At 46.0% G+C, this 14,528-nt stretch overlaps 1 protein-coding gene across 7 annotated transcripts in view; it reads left to right on the top strand.

Moving 5' to 3' along the window:
- Positions 1-14,528, top strand: part of LOC137789351 (rho GTPase-activating protein 44-like) — a 46,729-nt gene that overhangs the window by 31,559 nt on the left and 642 nt on the right. For 2 of the 7 annotated variants that reach the window (XM_068582829.1, XM_068582828.1), the window contains exons 11-21: positions 876-987; positions 2,180-2,261; positions 2,351-2,431; positions 2,571-2,684; positions 3,832-3,923; positions 4,021-4,201; positions 6,203-6,220; positions 7,429-7,620; positions 10,422-10,528; positions 11,859-12,242; positions 14,105-14,528. The exon at positions 14,105-14,528 is cut by the window's right edge and continues 642 nt beyond it. In XM_068582829.1, the coding sequence (XP_068438930.1) occupies positions 876-987; positions 2,180-2,261; positions 2,351-2,431; positions 2,571-2,684; positions 3,832-3,923; positions 4,021-4,201; positions 6,203-6,220; positions 7,429-7,620; positions 10,422-10,528; positions 11,859-12,242; positions 14,105-14,262 (1,521 nt within the window). In that variant the 3' untranslated portion in view covers positions 14,263-14,528. Of the gene's footprint in view, positions 1-875; positions 988-2,179; positions 2,262-2,350; positions 2,432-2,570; positions 2,685-3,831; positions 3,924-4,020; positions 4,202-6,202; positions 6,221-7,428; positions 7,621-8,738; positions 9,294-10,421; positions 10,529-11,858; positions 12,243-12,893; positions 12,929-14,104 lie in introns of all 7 variants that reach the window. The other 5 variants (XM_068582834.1, XM_068582831.1, XM_068582830.1 and 2 more) reach the window with 5 other exon arrangements.

Raw genomic sequence — 14,528 nt, 5'->3', positions numbered from 1 at the left:
TCTAATGGGGAGAAACTTTGCAGAAATCTAATGAGGTCCAAGCCCCAGTTTGTTCTCCCTGAAAGAAACAAACAATCCTCGACTGTTTAATTAATTATGAGACGAGTAATTTAATAACGTCGTCGAGCCGGTGAGCTGTGCAGACTAAATTGCTCAGAATGTAATGATTGTTTAATGGAGACACATTGAGGGTAAATGTTTTTCTTTATGAGTGAACAAAAAAAGCAAATATATCATTATGAATAACTTAATTTCATTTCTGCGGTCGTTAGGCTTAATGTGATGTTTGTTGCAGATTATGGATAATGTGGTGAGATGTTCTGCAGAGGAAGATTAGTTTGAAATTCATTCCTCACAATAATTCAAAGTGTTTTTTCAGAACTCCCTTTTGACATTTGAAATGAATCGATTCATACTTTTACAAATGTGTTTTCTGGCGACTCAGCTGTTATGATGTGAATGAGCAGCAGACCTTAAAACTATGTGAATATTTAAAGATCTGCAGACGTGTGACGCTATTTATGTGCAATTTAAATACATAAAAACAGCATAAATAAACTGTACAACTAGTATTTATTTTTTGCATTTTGCTAAAGTATTATCTGCACAATGGACTTAATCAAAAGTGAAAGTGTTCATTATGCAGAATGGCTCCTTTCGGACTGCTGTGCTATACAATACTGCGTCTTTATATGATTCAACGTCAAGATACAAGGTTTTACATCCAAGATGTAGTGCAGTAAAAAGTACATGTACTTCTAAGATGTTGCGGAGGAGTAGAATGTAACATAAGTTGGAAATACTCTGTGTACAAGTACCTGTTAGTGAATACATAGTGTGTACTCTTGGAGGTTGAAGTGTGTCTCGTGTCTCAGGGTTTGTTCAGAGTCGCTCCTTCGGCCTCCAAACTGAAGAAGCTGAAGGCGTCTCTGGACTGCGGCGTGTTGGACGTTCAGGAGTATTCTGCAGACCCGCACGCCATCGCAGGTACACACACACACACACACACACGTGCACACACCTTCCACCCATCTGTTGCCACACTGGACCTGGTTGCCGTCGTCTAGAAAGACAAACTGTTTCATGAGTTGCTTCAGTTCCTCGTCAGGAATCTTAATTTCTGCTTCACGTGAACGACGTAATTAAGCTAAATGATTTTTTCCCCATCAGAGAAGCCTCTAATATTCAGTTTTATGTTTATTCCTCCTGCACACGTGACTTTCTGTCATTCATCAACCTGCGAAAAGTTCATTTAGAAGCCGCTCGAGAGATAAAAGATTCCTCTGAGACCCGATAAGGCTTCAGCTCACAGCCAGAAAAGATCAAATGTTTTTTATTTCAGAGATATTCAATAAACTATCCCCGAAAAAATGTCTGGAGATAAAATTCCAAATATAACTGAGCTTAGCTGCAGACAGATTCTTCATCTTCTGCACCAAAAAACACACGATAGACTACAAAAGGAAGAAAAGCTTTTATGCTGTTATTGATCTTTTGTGCTGCTCGTCTTCACTGGAACCGACGCTGCTGTCATGAAAACCTCTGAAATAACAAGCTATTAATATTTCACTGAGATCCATAAAAGTTAAGAACATTTTTTTAGATTTAATTCCAAAGAAATAGAGGCCAGCGTTTCTCCGTATACTTCTCTGGACGAGACCTGTCAATCACCTTGTAGCCCCGCCCCTAAAGCGTCCCCTGCAGCTTTAACACATGAAGCATAGACTTCTATACAACCAGAGGAGTCGCCCCCTGGTGGTCCAACGTAATTATCTGATCGAATGCGTTTATTCAGCAGACAACATGCCTGTGCAAACACTCTCTCACACACACACACACACACTCACACACGCACACACACACAGTGAGGGATGCCCTGACGTTGTTGTTTGTCGTCCGTCCCACGCATTCCTCGGGGGAAATGAACGCAGCAGACCAGAGAAGAAGAAGACGAGTCAGCCGTTGCTTTTCTCTTAAACAGTAGAAAAACACATTCGTTGCGATCAAATAGCACCCCCTCCTCCACACACACACACACACACACACACACCCCACCCTTAGGTGTCGGGTCTGAGACTCCATGAGCTCGTGCAGGCACATCTTCATTAAAAATGTGTTGTTGTTTGCTCACATAGATGCATGCATACGTGCACTGATCTCATTATTTTGTTCTCTCCAGGAGCTTTGAAGTCGTACCTGCGGGAGCTCCCCGAGCCGCTGATGACATACGAGCTGTACGAGGACTGGATCCAGGCCTCCATGTCCGTGTCGTTCCACATCAGCGACGGTGACGATGTTGCACTTTTATCTTTAAATTCATACGTTTGTTTTTCTCTCTGTCGTCCCGCAGCATTCAAGATCAAGACAAGAGACTGCAGGCGCTGCTGAACGCCTGTGAGAAACTCCCCTCGGCCAACAACAACAACTTCAAGTGAGTTTCCTCCTCGTGGTCGTCTGCTTGCAGCTCAAACCATCAGCGAGACGTCTGAAGTCATCGCACTGTACTTTGACAAAAGCTAAATGTCTTTTATTTGAACCTATGTTTTCCCTCCTGCGTCCTGTGTTTTCAGGTATTTGATCAAATTTCTGTCCAAACTGACTGAAGACCAGGATTCAAACAAGATGACGCCGGGAAACATCGCCATTGTCCTCGGACCGAATCTGCTGTGGATGCACAACGAAGGGTGAGCGGCTCATACGTTAACGAGATAAAATACAACTCCGAGTGTGCGACATCAAACTGCAAGTTTCGGGGGTTTATGCGTTCTTTATCTCAGAGACAAAATTATAATGTTTTACTTCTACGGCTGCATAAATCTTTAAAGCTGCTTAGAATGAAATATTCATGAAAGTCACTTGACACACATTTTTTTAAATGTCATAAAAGCTTTGCAACAAAACAAATAAAATAATGCAACAAATAGAAGGAATAAAAATAGTAAGAACATATCACATTTAGATCAAATACTCAATTTTTTTAATGTATTTATTAAAAGCTGCAGCATTCAGAGGCCTTAAAATATGACTTTACACATTTCACATGAATCTAAAATGACGTATTTTGAAACAGTGGGATTTCCACTGGATTGTAAAATTAATCAGGAGGGTTTATATGAAACAAAACACATCTGGTTACACAGCAGGAGCTCATGTTAATTCATATAAGAGGTTTATGGTGGCTCACGTGAGCGGGTGCAGGTTTTGTGGCGTCATGAGTGAACCTCCATGTTTCCTTTGTTCAGTCTTGTAGTTTTCACTTTATATGGTAATTCATATGTAAAAAAAGAGCCTCTCTTTCATCTGCGGTGTATTTATAGGTTTTTATATTCAATTGTTGCACTCTATTTGTAAGACAATCCCTAATTAAATCATCTGTAGGTGCAATAAATGTCGCAGAAGCATGTTTCTGTTCTTCGGCTGAACATCCTGAGGAAGCTCTACTTCACACGAGCAGAGAGAAAAGTCTGCATAAAAGACTCGGAGAGAATCTTAATATCTGTTAATATTCATGAAGCTGCTTATGAAGCTCAACGCGCTCATAACAAAGGAGGCCGACGGCCGACAGGCGCAACTTTTCATCCTAAAGTTCACTGGTGAAGATGATGAGCGAGCAGTTTGTAAAGGGTGGAGGACGCCTCCTTTACATCTGCGCGTAAATCTTACAAAGTCTTTACTCCTCTCTCACTTTTAATCACAGTTTTAAAGGCCAACAATCCTTTTTTTAATGCTTCTGCAAAATCATGAAAATGTGCAAATTAATCCTTATACGACGCTCTTAAAATAAAATGGCCTCCCTCTGCCCCTCCTTTCTCTCTCTCTCCCGTCCCCCAGCGACATCACGGAGATGATGACCACGGTGTCGCTGCAGATCGTCGGCATCATCGAGCCCATCATCCAGCACGCCGACTGGTTCTTCCCTGGAGGTGAGGAGGAGGAGTTTTATATCCATGGGGAGACTTTACTTTCCCCCCAAAACGTACGGCTCCCTTAAAGGTTCCTGCATCTCGTCTCGTTCGTTAGAAATCGAGTTCAACGTCACGGGGAACTACGGCAGCCCGGTCCACTCCAACCACAACGCCAACTACAGCCTGATGCCGTCACCGGACCTGGAGCAGATGGAGCGGAGGCAGAACGACCAGAGCCGGAGGCCGCTGAGCGTCGCCACAGACAACATGATGCTGGAGTTCTACAAGAAGGACGGGTACGAGCCTCTAGCGCTGCTGGGAGCGCTTTCCCCTCACAGTGGGCTGCAGGTTTTAGGGATTACAGGGCAAAGAAATATCCTAAACATGTGTGAAACATCGTCCTTCAAGGTCTGAAACATGAAGTCTACGCTTCATGTGTTAAAGCTGCGTTCTCTCTCCTGACCACCAGGGGGCGATTCCTCTGGTTGTATAGAAGTCTATGCTTCATGTGTTAAAGCTGCATTCTCTCTCCTGACCACCAGGGGGCGACTCCTCTGGTTGTATAGAAGTCTATGCTTCATGTGTTAAAGCTGCATGTAGAGTCAAACAGACCATAAAGCAGGGGACGCTTTAGGGGCGGGGCTACAAGGTGATTGACAGGTCTTTGCGTCATTCATCCTCAGTCCTTATACGGTTTCTTCCTCTGGTGGAAGAGGGACGTCGTATCACTTCTTTATCTGCGGCCCAGAGACGGGAAAAGGAAAGTGAGCGAAGAGAAAGATGACATTTAGTCTGTGAAATGAGGAATCAGGCAAACCTCGAGCTGAGGAGGATTAGCTGAAACCCAGCGAGAGGCTTTCTGTCTCTTTCCTCTGTCTCTCTCTCTTCGTGTCTCTTTCTTTAGTTCTTTAATACTCCCTCGGTCTATAAGGACCACGGCTAGACTAAGCCCTGCAGCCACAAGTAGCCCAGCTAATTAAACCTGTGTGTGTGTGTGTGTGTGTGTGTGTGTGTGTGTGTGTGTGTGTGTGTGTGTGTGTGTGTGTGTGTGTGTGTGTGTGTGTGTGTGAGATCTGACCAATACAGCTCAGCTTTCAATGGAAACACAGAACCACAGTGCGGCTTCCTTTTTGAATTACAGGGTTTTTTTATACATAAAAGGTTTTAGCTTTCGCTCTATCTGTATAGTTCTAAAATTGTACATTTCTATTTAGTGCACACCCTTTTTAAATAAGTTCATCAATGTTCAGACCAATAACCTGCGTGCAGCAATATGTATATATATATTTACCTAAACGGACATTTATTTATGGAAGAAAGAGGCCGTGATTGCTTGTTCCTTGTCACATTGTGCACGCTGCAGCATTAAAGTGTTAGTTCTTTTTACACACATCAAATGAGACGTACTGTGGTAATTACTGACATTTAGATCCGAGGTCTTTATGCTAAGCTAAGCTAACCGGCTGCTGGCTTTAGAAGCTTCATATTTACAGGAAAGAGTGGTTTTCATCTTCTCGTTTAACGCTTTGTCCTTTAGACTTTCATGTTTTTAGATTCAGGGTTTCCCTTTACAGAAGAATGACTTATAATGATAATTAATAGTTATAATAACTGGTGCTCTTTGTTACTCTTCCTCATTTTAACCAAATGATTGAATCATATTGTTGTTTTGGTTGTGTAAAGTGTTTCTAGTTCTGCATCATTTATACTCAGACATCAGCATCTTTCGTCCTGGTTCCTCTCAGAGGTGTTGGATGGTGATGAGGTCGAGATCTTCTCCACCAAACTGTGAAAAAAATCATGTTTCTATCTGGACTTTGTGCACGAAGGCGCCACTGAAACGAGAGAGGGTCTTCCTCCAAACTGTTGGCAACTCATTTCCTCTCAATGTCCTTTCATTCAAAACAGATCAAAAAGTACACAAAGGAGAAGGCGTCCACATACTTTTGGCCATACCGTTGTACTTGTACCACTGCATTGGCGAAAAAACCCTCTCACAATTTTCCGTGGGGATTTTCTACAGTCCATTAAGAGAAGCTTTGACCTAATTAGCTCTAAAGGAAACTTCCAATTTTCTCCGAGGCTGAAGCGCTCCCCTCTCCCTCCCTCCCTTACTCCCCCACCACCTTCCAGCACCAGCCTCCCCCATTTCACTCCTCCATCTTGGCTCTTAAAAAAAAGTCCATCCTGCCAAAAAGTTCCTCTGCCGCTCTGATAACAATGCTGTTAATGGGGGGCTCCGTCCCCCATGATGCTCTCTGTCCTCATTGTGCTTGTCTCTGTCTTTAACTACGCAGCATTAGGAAGATACAAAGGTACAGTATAGATCCTCCCCCCTCCCTTCACACCTTACCCCACACCTCCGAATCATCCTCTCATCGGTCTATTCATCATCAGCTGCACGTTGACAGGAAGTGTCGGTTGTTTGTCGTGTGTGTGTGTGTGTTTAACGCTTCCAGTCCGGTCTGTCTGAAGTGACACACTTGGACTCCTGTAGTTTTAATGCCTCCAACAGAGAAGGGTGACAAATGGGGGATGGACAAAGCGGGCCTTTCTCTCTGCGTTTACATAAGTAGCATCTTTTCAGTGCGAGTACAACGGCCTCTTGTTGTTTAGTCTTCGTTATTGTTAAGTTAGTTCCTGTCTTTAATGTCTGAGTATGAAGCTGCAGCCAGTTAGGTTAGCTTAGCATAAAGACTGGAAACAAAGGGAAACAGCTAGCCGAGCTCTGTCCAAAAAGTAAGAACATGTGCAATGCATGCTGGTTAGATTTGTGTCCGATTTGCTCTGACGTCATTCACACCTGGTCAACAATAATCTCACGAGAGCGAGGCGGCCGCCGATTTTAGAGTTAGGCACCGCAAGGAACTCCACCGCAGTCACATGACTTCACGTTAGCTTATAAAGAAACTCCACCACGGTCACATGACTTCACGTTAGCTTATAAAAAAACTCCACCGCGGTCACATGACTTCACGTTAGCTTATAAAGTAACTCTACCACGGTCACATGACTTCACGTTAGCTTATAAAGGAACTCCACCGCGGTCACATGACTTCACGTTAGCTTATAAAGGAACTCCACCACAGTCACATGACTTCATGTTAGCTTATGACTTCACATTAGCTTATAACTAGCAAGCGTCAGGCTACCTCTTTAAGGACGCGTGATGTTTTGAATGCCCAAAGGACCCTAACGTCTCCATCTTGTTCATTTCATCCAAACTGCTCTTGTGTCGCCGCCATCGAAAGATTGAACATCTCGCCCTCCTCCTCGTGCATCGTCATCTTTTACAGGAGAAATATGGAGGGAAAAAAAAGCAGAACAATGTATAGATAGATTGCTGTTCTCTGCTCAGGACCACCAGTACGCCCGTACAAGTCCGTGTGGGTGGAGCACAGTGATCCAACGGTTAAAAATGAAGCCAGTCCCGTTCTAGCAGCCCTGATGCCCCTCCCCCCTGAACCACACACACCCGCCCTCCTTTGATTTGATTGGCTGTGCATCTTTGTCCCACTTGCAGCATGGGTGTCAGGGTGATGGACACTACTTGGGTGTCGCGCAGGGGCTCGTCTTCCTCGCGTAAAAGCTCGTCCACGCCACCGAGCGTGCACCCCCCCGCCCCGCCCACTGACGCGCTCGTCCCCGAGCAGCCCGGGGATTTCTCCGCCTCCCCCTCCCCCACCCCTCCTCCCACTAACAGCGACCGAGCCAGGTAAGGCTGTCGTGCCCCCCGCCCCTCCCCTTTTTACCCCTCGTCCTCCTGTTTCACCCCCACCCACCTCGCACACCTCCCACCTGCTGCTCCGCTCCCAACACGCGTGTGCTGCTGCTCCGCCCTGCAACTGACACCAGACCAGCGTCGTCTGCTCCACGTTTTCTTCCTGTCTCCCCCCCTCCTCTTCCTCTCCCCCACAAAACGCTCACCATCACCTTCGTGTCTCACCTCCGATGAAGCATGACATGTCAGACTTTGTGACTTGCTCTTTAAGTTTCTTTGTGTTTATTTGTCATTGCTTGTATGTTATGTGACGACCTTTTCACTCCTCTTTAGGGTTTTTTTAACGTAACAAAAATGGTCCGTATGTTCAGTACCGCAAAAGTCGGGTTACAAGCCGCTACTACCTTTTGGTGGGGGTCCCCGCTGTTGCAAGCTAACACTGGTGCTAGCTCTCCACTGTAGCAAACTAGCTCCCCCAATAGTGCTCCACTAGCTCCCCTCTGCTGCTAGCTTCCCACTGTAGCAAGCTAGCACTTCCACTAGCTCCTCACTGCTGCTGCTACTGTCCGCGTCCCCGCTGCCCGAGTCGGGCGCGGTTGTCGGAAAACTAGCTTAAGCTAGCGAGAGTTTATCGTGGCGCTGGAGTTGAACTAGCAGCAGCGCTAGCTGGCTACAGGCGGGGAGCTAGCGGGGACACCCAACCAAAGGTGGTAGCGGCTTGTAACCCGACTATTGTGATAGTTGATTGCTGCACGTGCATGAGTTACGTATTTGTTTTTGTTTTCTTGTCGTTAGTCCGAGCATCATTAGCAGCATAACAGTCCATTGTCGCAAGGCGCTGAAATGGATGAGGTGACTTTTTTCCGTTATATTTCATTTCTGTGATTTGAAACCCATAGAGCACCTCTCCTTTAATCCCTCTGCGATGGCCCCCACCCCGACCCGAGCCCTTACTACTTCTCCCTCCTGACACAATAATTAATCTTCCTAAAATCCCTCCCTACACACACACACACACACACTGCTCTTAACCTCTAGATATGAATGACTTTCCTCCACTTTACCTCCAGCTCTGTCACCCCAAAAAAACATTGACATGTTTATCATTGCAGCTCGGATGATGCGTCCTCCAATTGGTCGGACTCCTGTTACGCCTACCCCTCCCCCGAGGAGGAGAGGCCGCCTCCCCCTTACCCTTCTTCCTCCTCCTCTTCTTCCTCCTCCTCTTGCTCCTCCTACTCGCTCCCCCACCACCATTTCTACACCCGACATACACCTCCGGGTATGCGCCCCGTCGCTCCCAACCCCGAGTCCGTGGCCCCCGGCACGTCCCCTCCCTCCCGCCGCCGCCGCCGCGGCCACAGCCCTCCTCCCCCTCCCGCCCCGCCCCCCCACTCCCTCTGCCCGTCCCCTCAGCCGCTTGACGTGAACTCCAACCCCAAGCCCGACCCCTCGCACCCGCCCGCCAAGCAGGCCCCCCCGCCCGACGCTTCGCATGCGGCCCCGCCCGAAACCAACGGCTCCGCCCTTTACATCAAACCCCCGCTCGTCCTCACCCGCCACGACCTGTTCCTGGGCTCCCCCAAACCCCCCAACACCCCCCTCTCTGCTCCCCCTCCGTGGGCCGCCTGTGCCTGTAGCCGGGAGAGAGGAGCCAAGCGGACTAGGTAAATACACGAGCGCTGATGCTGCTGCACCCGCACTGCCGACACCACCACGCACACACAAGACGGGGGGGAGGAGAGAGGGATAGGGGAGGAGGAAAGGTGGGTTGGGTGAGGTCGAAAGAGGGTAAGGGAGAGGGGAGGTGGAAAGAGGTGCAAAGAGGGATGTGTGAGAAAGAAAGAGGAGGGTAGGTGAAGTGGAAAGAGAAGGATAGGTGAGGAGGAAAGAGGGGATGGGTGAGGTGAAAAGGGAGGGAGTAAAGGGGATGGGTGAGGAAGAAAGAGCGATGGGTGAGGAGGATAGAGGGGATGGTGAGGAAAGAAAGGAAGGAAAGAGGCATGTGTGAGGAGGAAAGGAAGGAAGGAAAGAGGGGTGGGTGAGATAAGATCTCTCCCTCCATCCCACCTGTTCTTTGTTCTTATTTATTGTCGATCCGTCAGTCACGGGGAAATCAATTCTCTTCAGGAAACGTCGTTATCGGATCCATCTTTTCTTAATATAATTGTCCGTGTAACTTTCCCACGTTGCCAGGATATTTCAGGAGGCGGTTGCCAGGCAACAAAGGAAATTCAAAGCGTTCAGTGCATGCCATTATATGGAGAAAAAAAAAGAAAAAGGAGGAGGAGAAGTGGGCGTTAATGAGTCATACCAGTGGCCCCGAGTGGTCGACCGCTACAGCAGATGGAAGTAAAGGATTTATCAGGTTTCTGAACCCCTAAAAGATGCTCATGTGCATCGCCCCCCTCCTCCCCCTCTCTCTCCCCCCTCCATCCCCTCCCGCCTGCAGCTTCAACCATCCATTCATGCCTCGTCTGCTGAGAGTCGGTCAGAGTATAAACTGGTTACGTTTTCGACCTTCATTGGCATTCACTGGCTGCACTGCGCCGTAAAAAACAAAAGGACAATTCCTGAAGCCGTCGGGTTCATTTTGGTTTATTCTGGAACCGCTTCCACTGCACGGAGCGCTGGAGCTCATGTCCGCCTGCAAGCCGTGGAGCTGTGTGCTCCCTTAGTGACATGCTATTGAAAGAGAAGAGAGACGTGCATGAGGCAGCTTGTCATTCGTGTGTGTGTGTGTGTGTGTGTGTGTGTGTGTGTGTGTGTGTGTGTGTGTGTGTGTGTGTCCTCAGCACTCTGAAGAACAAGGAGCTGTCCCCGGTCATCGGGCAGAAGGGCCTCCAGGGCTCGTTGACCTCCTGCGGGCCGTCGGACCACAGCCCTCACACCCTGAGGAGAGGTAACCAGCACCCCGGGGTGCCATTCATGTTGTCCTCTGATCACGCCCAGACTTTTGATGACTTAAAATATTCGAAAAGCTCCAGAAATATGAAGGTAGAGTTGTGTCTTTATTATGGGAGCAAAGTTCTTGTTTGTAAGTCAATTATTTGAAATCAAAATTCTTTGCTCTCAAAAAAAAATTGCTCAAAAAAAAAAAAAAAATCGCTCAAAAAAAATTTCTAAAAAAAAAAAATGCAAAAAAAGCCAATCTGAAAAAAACGCTCTAAAAAACATTTCTCAAAAAAAAACACTCGGAAAAAAAATGCTCTAAAAAAAAATCACTATTTCAAAAAAAAAAAACGGTTTAAAAAAAAATGCTCTAAAAACAAAAAGCGCCAAAAAAAAACGCTCAAAAAAATTTCGCAAAAAAAAAACACTGGGAAAAAAAACACTCTAAAAAAAAATATTCTTAAAAAAAAACGCTCAAAAAAAAAAATCGCTCCAAAAAAATTTCAAAAAAAAAAAACGCAAAAAAAGCCAATCTGAAAAAAAATGCTCTAAAAAACATTTCTCAAAAAAAACACTCGGGAAAAAAAATGCTCCAAAAAAAAACACTAAAAAAAAAAAAACGTTTAAAAAAAAAATGCTCTAAAAACAAAAAGCGCCAAAAAAAAATACGCTCAAAAAAAATTCTCAAAAAAAAAACACTGGGAAAAAAAACGCTCTAAAAAAAAAATCGCTCAAAAAAAATTTCTAAAAAAAAAAAAAAACGCAAAAAAAGCCAATCTGAAAAAAAACGCTCTAAAAAACATTTCTCAAAAAAACACTCGGAAAAAAAATGCTCTAAAAAAATCACTATTTAAAAAAAAAAAACGGTTTAAAAAAAAATGCTCTAAAAACTAAATGCGCCAAAAAAAAAAACGCTCAAAAAATTTTCTCAAAAAAAAAAACACTGGGAAAAAAAACGCTCTAAAAAAAATACTCTTAAAAAAAAAACGCTCAAAAAAAATTTCTAAAAAAAAAAACGCAAAAAAAGCCAATCTGAAAAAAAACGCTCTAAAAAACATTTCTCAAAAAAAACACTCGGAAAAAAAATGCTCCCAAAAAAAATCACTATTTCAAAAAAAAAACCTTTAAAAAAAAAATGCTCTAAAAACAAAAAGCGCCCCCAAAAAAAACGCTCCAAAAAATTTCGAAAAAAAAAACACTGGGAAAAAAACGCTCTAAAAAAAATACTCTTAAAAAAAAAACACTCTACAAACAAGAAATTTGCTCATGTAATAAAGACAGGTCTATATATATATATAAATAATCTGGTGATGTTCACATTTCTCTCTCCGGTCTCTCAGCGAAGAAGCTGGCTCCGATCCCGCCAAAGGTCCCGTACTGCCAGTCGGGCGCCATGTCGGACCAATCCACGGGCCAGCCGTCTCCGGTCAGCTTGTCTCCCACTCCTCCCAGCACGCCGTCCCCGTACAGCTTCAGCTACCCGCAGGGCTACGCCACCATCGGCTCCCCGGGGCAGATCCAGATGAGCGCCGCCCCGTCCCTCTCCTCGCCGCCCTCGCTGGCGGGGACGCTCACCAAGGCCCGGCCGACGCCCAAGCCGCCGCGGCAGAGGCCCAGCCTGCCTCCGCCTCAGCCCCCCAGCACGCCCGGCACCAGCCCCCAGCCCCTGGACCTCTCCACGGGGCTGCTGGACGGCTTGTCCCCCGGGGAGAGCATGTCCACCGGTGAGACACACGACACCGGCCACAACGCCATGTCCTGATTCCACTCACGCGCTTTCTCGTTTATTAGATCTACACATTTAAGAGTTTTTCTCCTCTGGAATTACCTCTACACGCTAATTACTTTTAAGAATAAAATTATATTTTTCACTGCAACCAGTTACAAGATAACTAACAGTAACTTTAAGGAACAAATAATTCATATTATCTGATAGATTTCCAGCCATCAGTGCACGAATATTTACATGTCAAGGTGATAAAATGTTGTACTCTCTCACCGCTGGTTGGCAAAGATCCAAAATTATTTATTTACACACATATTTATTTATTTATTTATTTATTTATTTATTTTATTTTATTTTTTTCTAAAAAGATATAAATGGATAATTCACCCCAAAATCATAGATATTTGTCCTCTTACCTGAAGTGTTTAGAGCCGTCTGCTTTTCTCCAATATAAATGAAACATTCTGTGACTCAGCTTGTGGTGCTCAAAGCGCCAAGAAAAAAAACAATAAATCTGCACTAAAACATGTATTTTTATCTCGTCTGTCTGGACTTGATGCTCTTATTGATATTATTCATTTTCCTCAGCGTTCTCGGTGTGTTTCCGTCTGATCCTCTTGACCACTTGCTCTTATTGTCTCACTTGCAGCGGTGTGATTCTGTGTGTGAGAGGGACTTTGTGGGGTAAGCAGGAGTTCCTGTGCTCGAGCCTCCGCCCCCCCCCCCACCGCCCCGCCCCTCCAGACACATTTGACTTTCCTGCTCATCACGTATCCACCAACACGCAGCGGCTGTTTTCAGTCCGGCTTGAACCCGTTTCGGTCGGCCTCTTGCATGGCGGCTGAGACTGACGCGATGCATGGCTAACATGGGCTGAAGCCGAAAAAACCCTGAGGACTCCTACCCATAATGCCCTGCTCCAGCTGGCTTTTTACAGTCACTGCCCTCTCTCCTCCCCCGCCCGTCTCACCCCATACCCCCCTCACCCCCTCACGCCACAGTGTTGTGCCCACCGCTGCTCCTCAGTCAGCACACTTCCTGTTGTTCATCACACGTGTTACACCGCGGAAGTCATCGCACTAAAAACCTGTAAAATGTTGCATTGAACCGAGGTCAATATATCATTTCATACGCGAGTAGAGCTAACTACTGTAAAAGTCAGGTTACAAGCCGCTCCTAGCTTCGCTGGGTGTAGCAAGCTAGCTCCCAGCTGATAGCTCCCAGCTGTAGCAAGCTATAGTTACTGCTAGCTCCCCCACTGTAGCCCGCTAGAGCTGCTGCTAGCTCCCCGCTGCTGCTGCCTCCGTCCTCGCTGTCCGCGTCGGACGTCGAGCCGGAGCTGGTCCACTACCTTCAGTGGTTGTCCAGGAAGCTAGTGGAGAGCTAGCAGCAGCGCTAGCTGGGAACTAGCAGCAGCACTTGCTGGCAACAGCTACTGTCGGTTGTTGTCGGAGAGCTACCGGGGAACTAGCAGCAGAGCTAGCCGGCTACATCAGAGAGCTACAAGGGAACTAGCAGCAGAGCTAGCCGGCTACAGCGGGGAGCTAGCAGGGAACACCCACCGGAGGTAGTAGCATCTTGTAACCCGACTTTTACGGTACATTGATCGTGGTTTTGATCGGTCATTGATCACATGGAAGCAATAAGGGGGCACGATATCCACATTTTTGTCGATATCGTGCCGCCCGATTCAACTGCACGACGGTTTGAACTTACGATGACCCGCACGCCGCGTGTAACATCATCCAGCATCGATGAACCACATCTGGAATCATGTTTCCCTTTTCTTTCTTTTTTACCCAAACCAACAGTGTTTTGTTTTTGTATTTCCGCTCATCCCTGTGATGTGTTTCTCGCCAGATTCTCTCTGCAACCTGGACATCCCCATCATCAACCTGGACCTGGACGGTATTTTTGACTTGCCCCACATCTCCACCTTCAGGAACTCGTCGGCACTGTTTGGATCCAGCGACAGCAGAGCGGAGCCGGAGGAAGAGTCCGAGAGCACAGTGCTATGACGCCGCTGAGAACCCCCATCAGTCACCTCACGCTCATTGACCTTTCACCTCTCCAGCTGGATTACATCACCCTCACCTGTACTCCATCCAGAGGAACTTGTAAAAACAAAACAAAACGCACCCAAAAGAAAATCTCACGAAGGAGCTCCGACACTTTGATTTGACATTTTGCGTTTTTCTAATTTAATTTAAATGTAATCTCATTTTCTTCTTCATTTCTTTTTTTTTTTTGCCTTATTTGACTCACTTGCAATATTGCCTTTAAC

This window comes from Clinocottus analis, unplaced genomic scaffold (genome assembly GCF_023055335.1).
Source record: "Clinocottus analis isolate CAN_PGR_092001 unplaced genomic scaffold, fCliAna1.0.p SCAF_19, whole genome shotgun sequence".
NCBI lineage: Eukaryota > Metazoa > Chordata > Actinopteri > Perciformes > Cottidae > Clinocottus > Clinocottus analis.
This window is presented reverse-complemented; position numbering and strand designations above follow the sequence as displayed.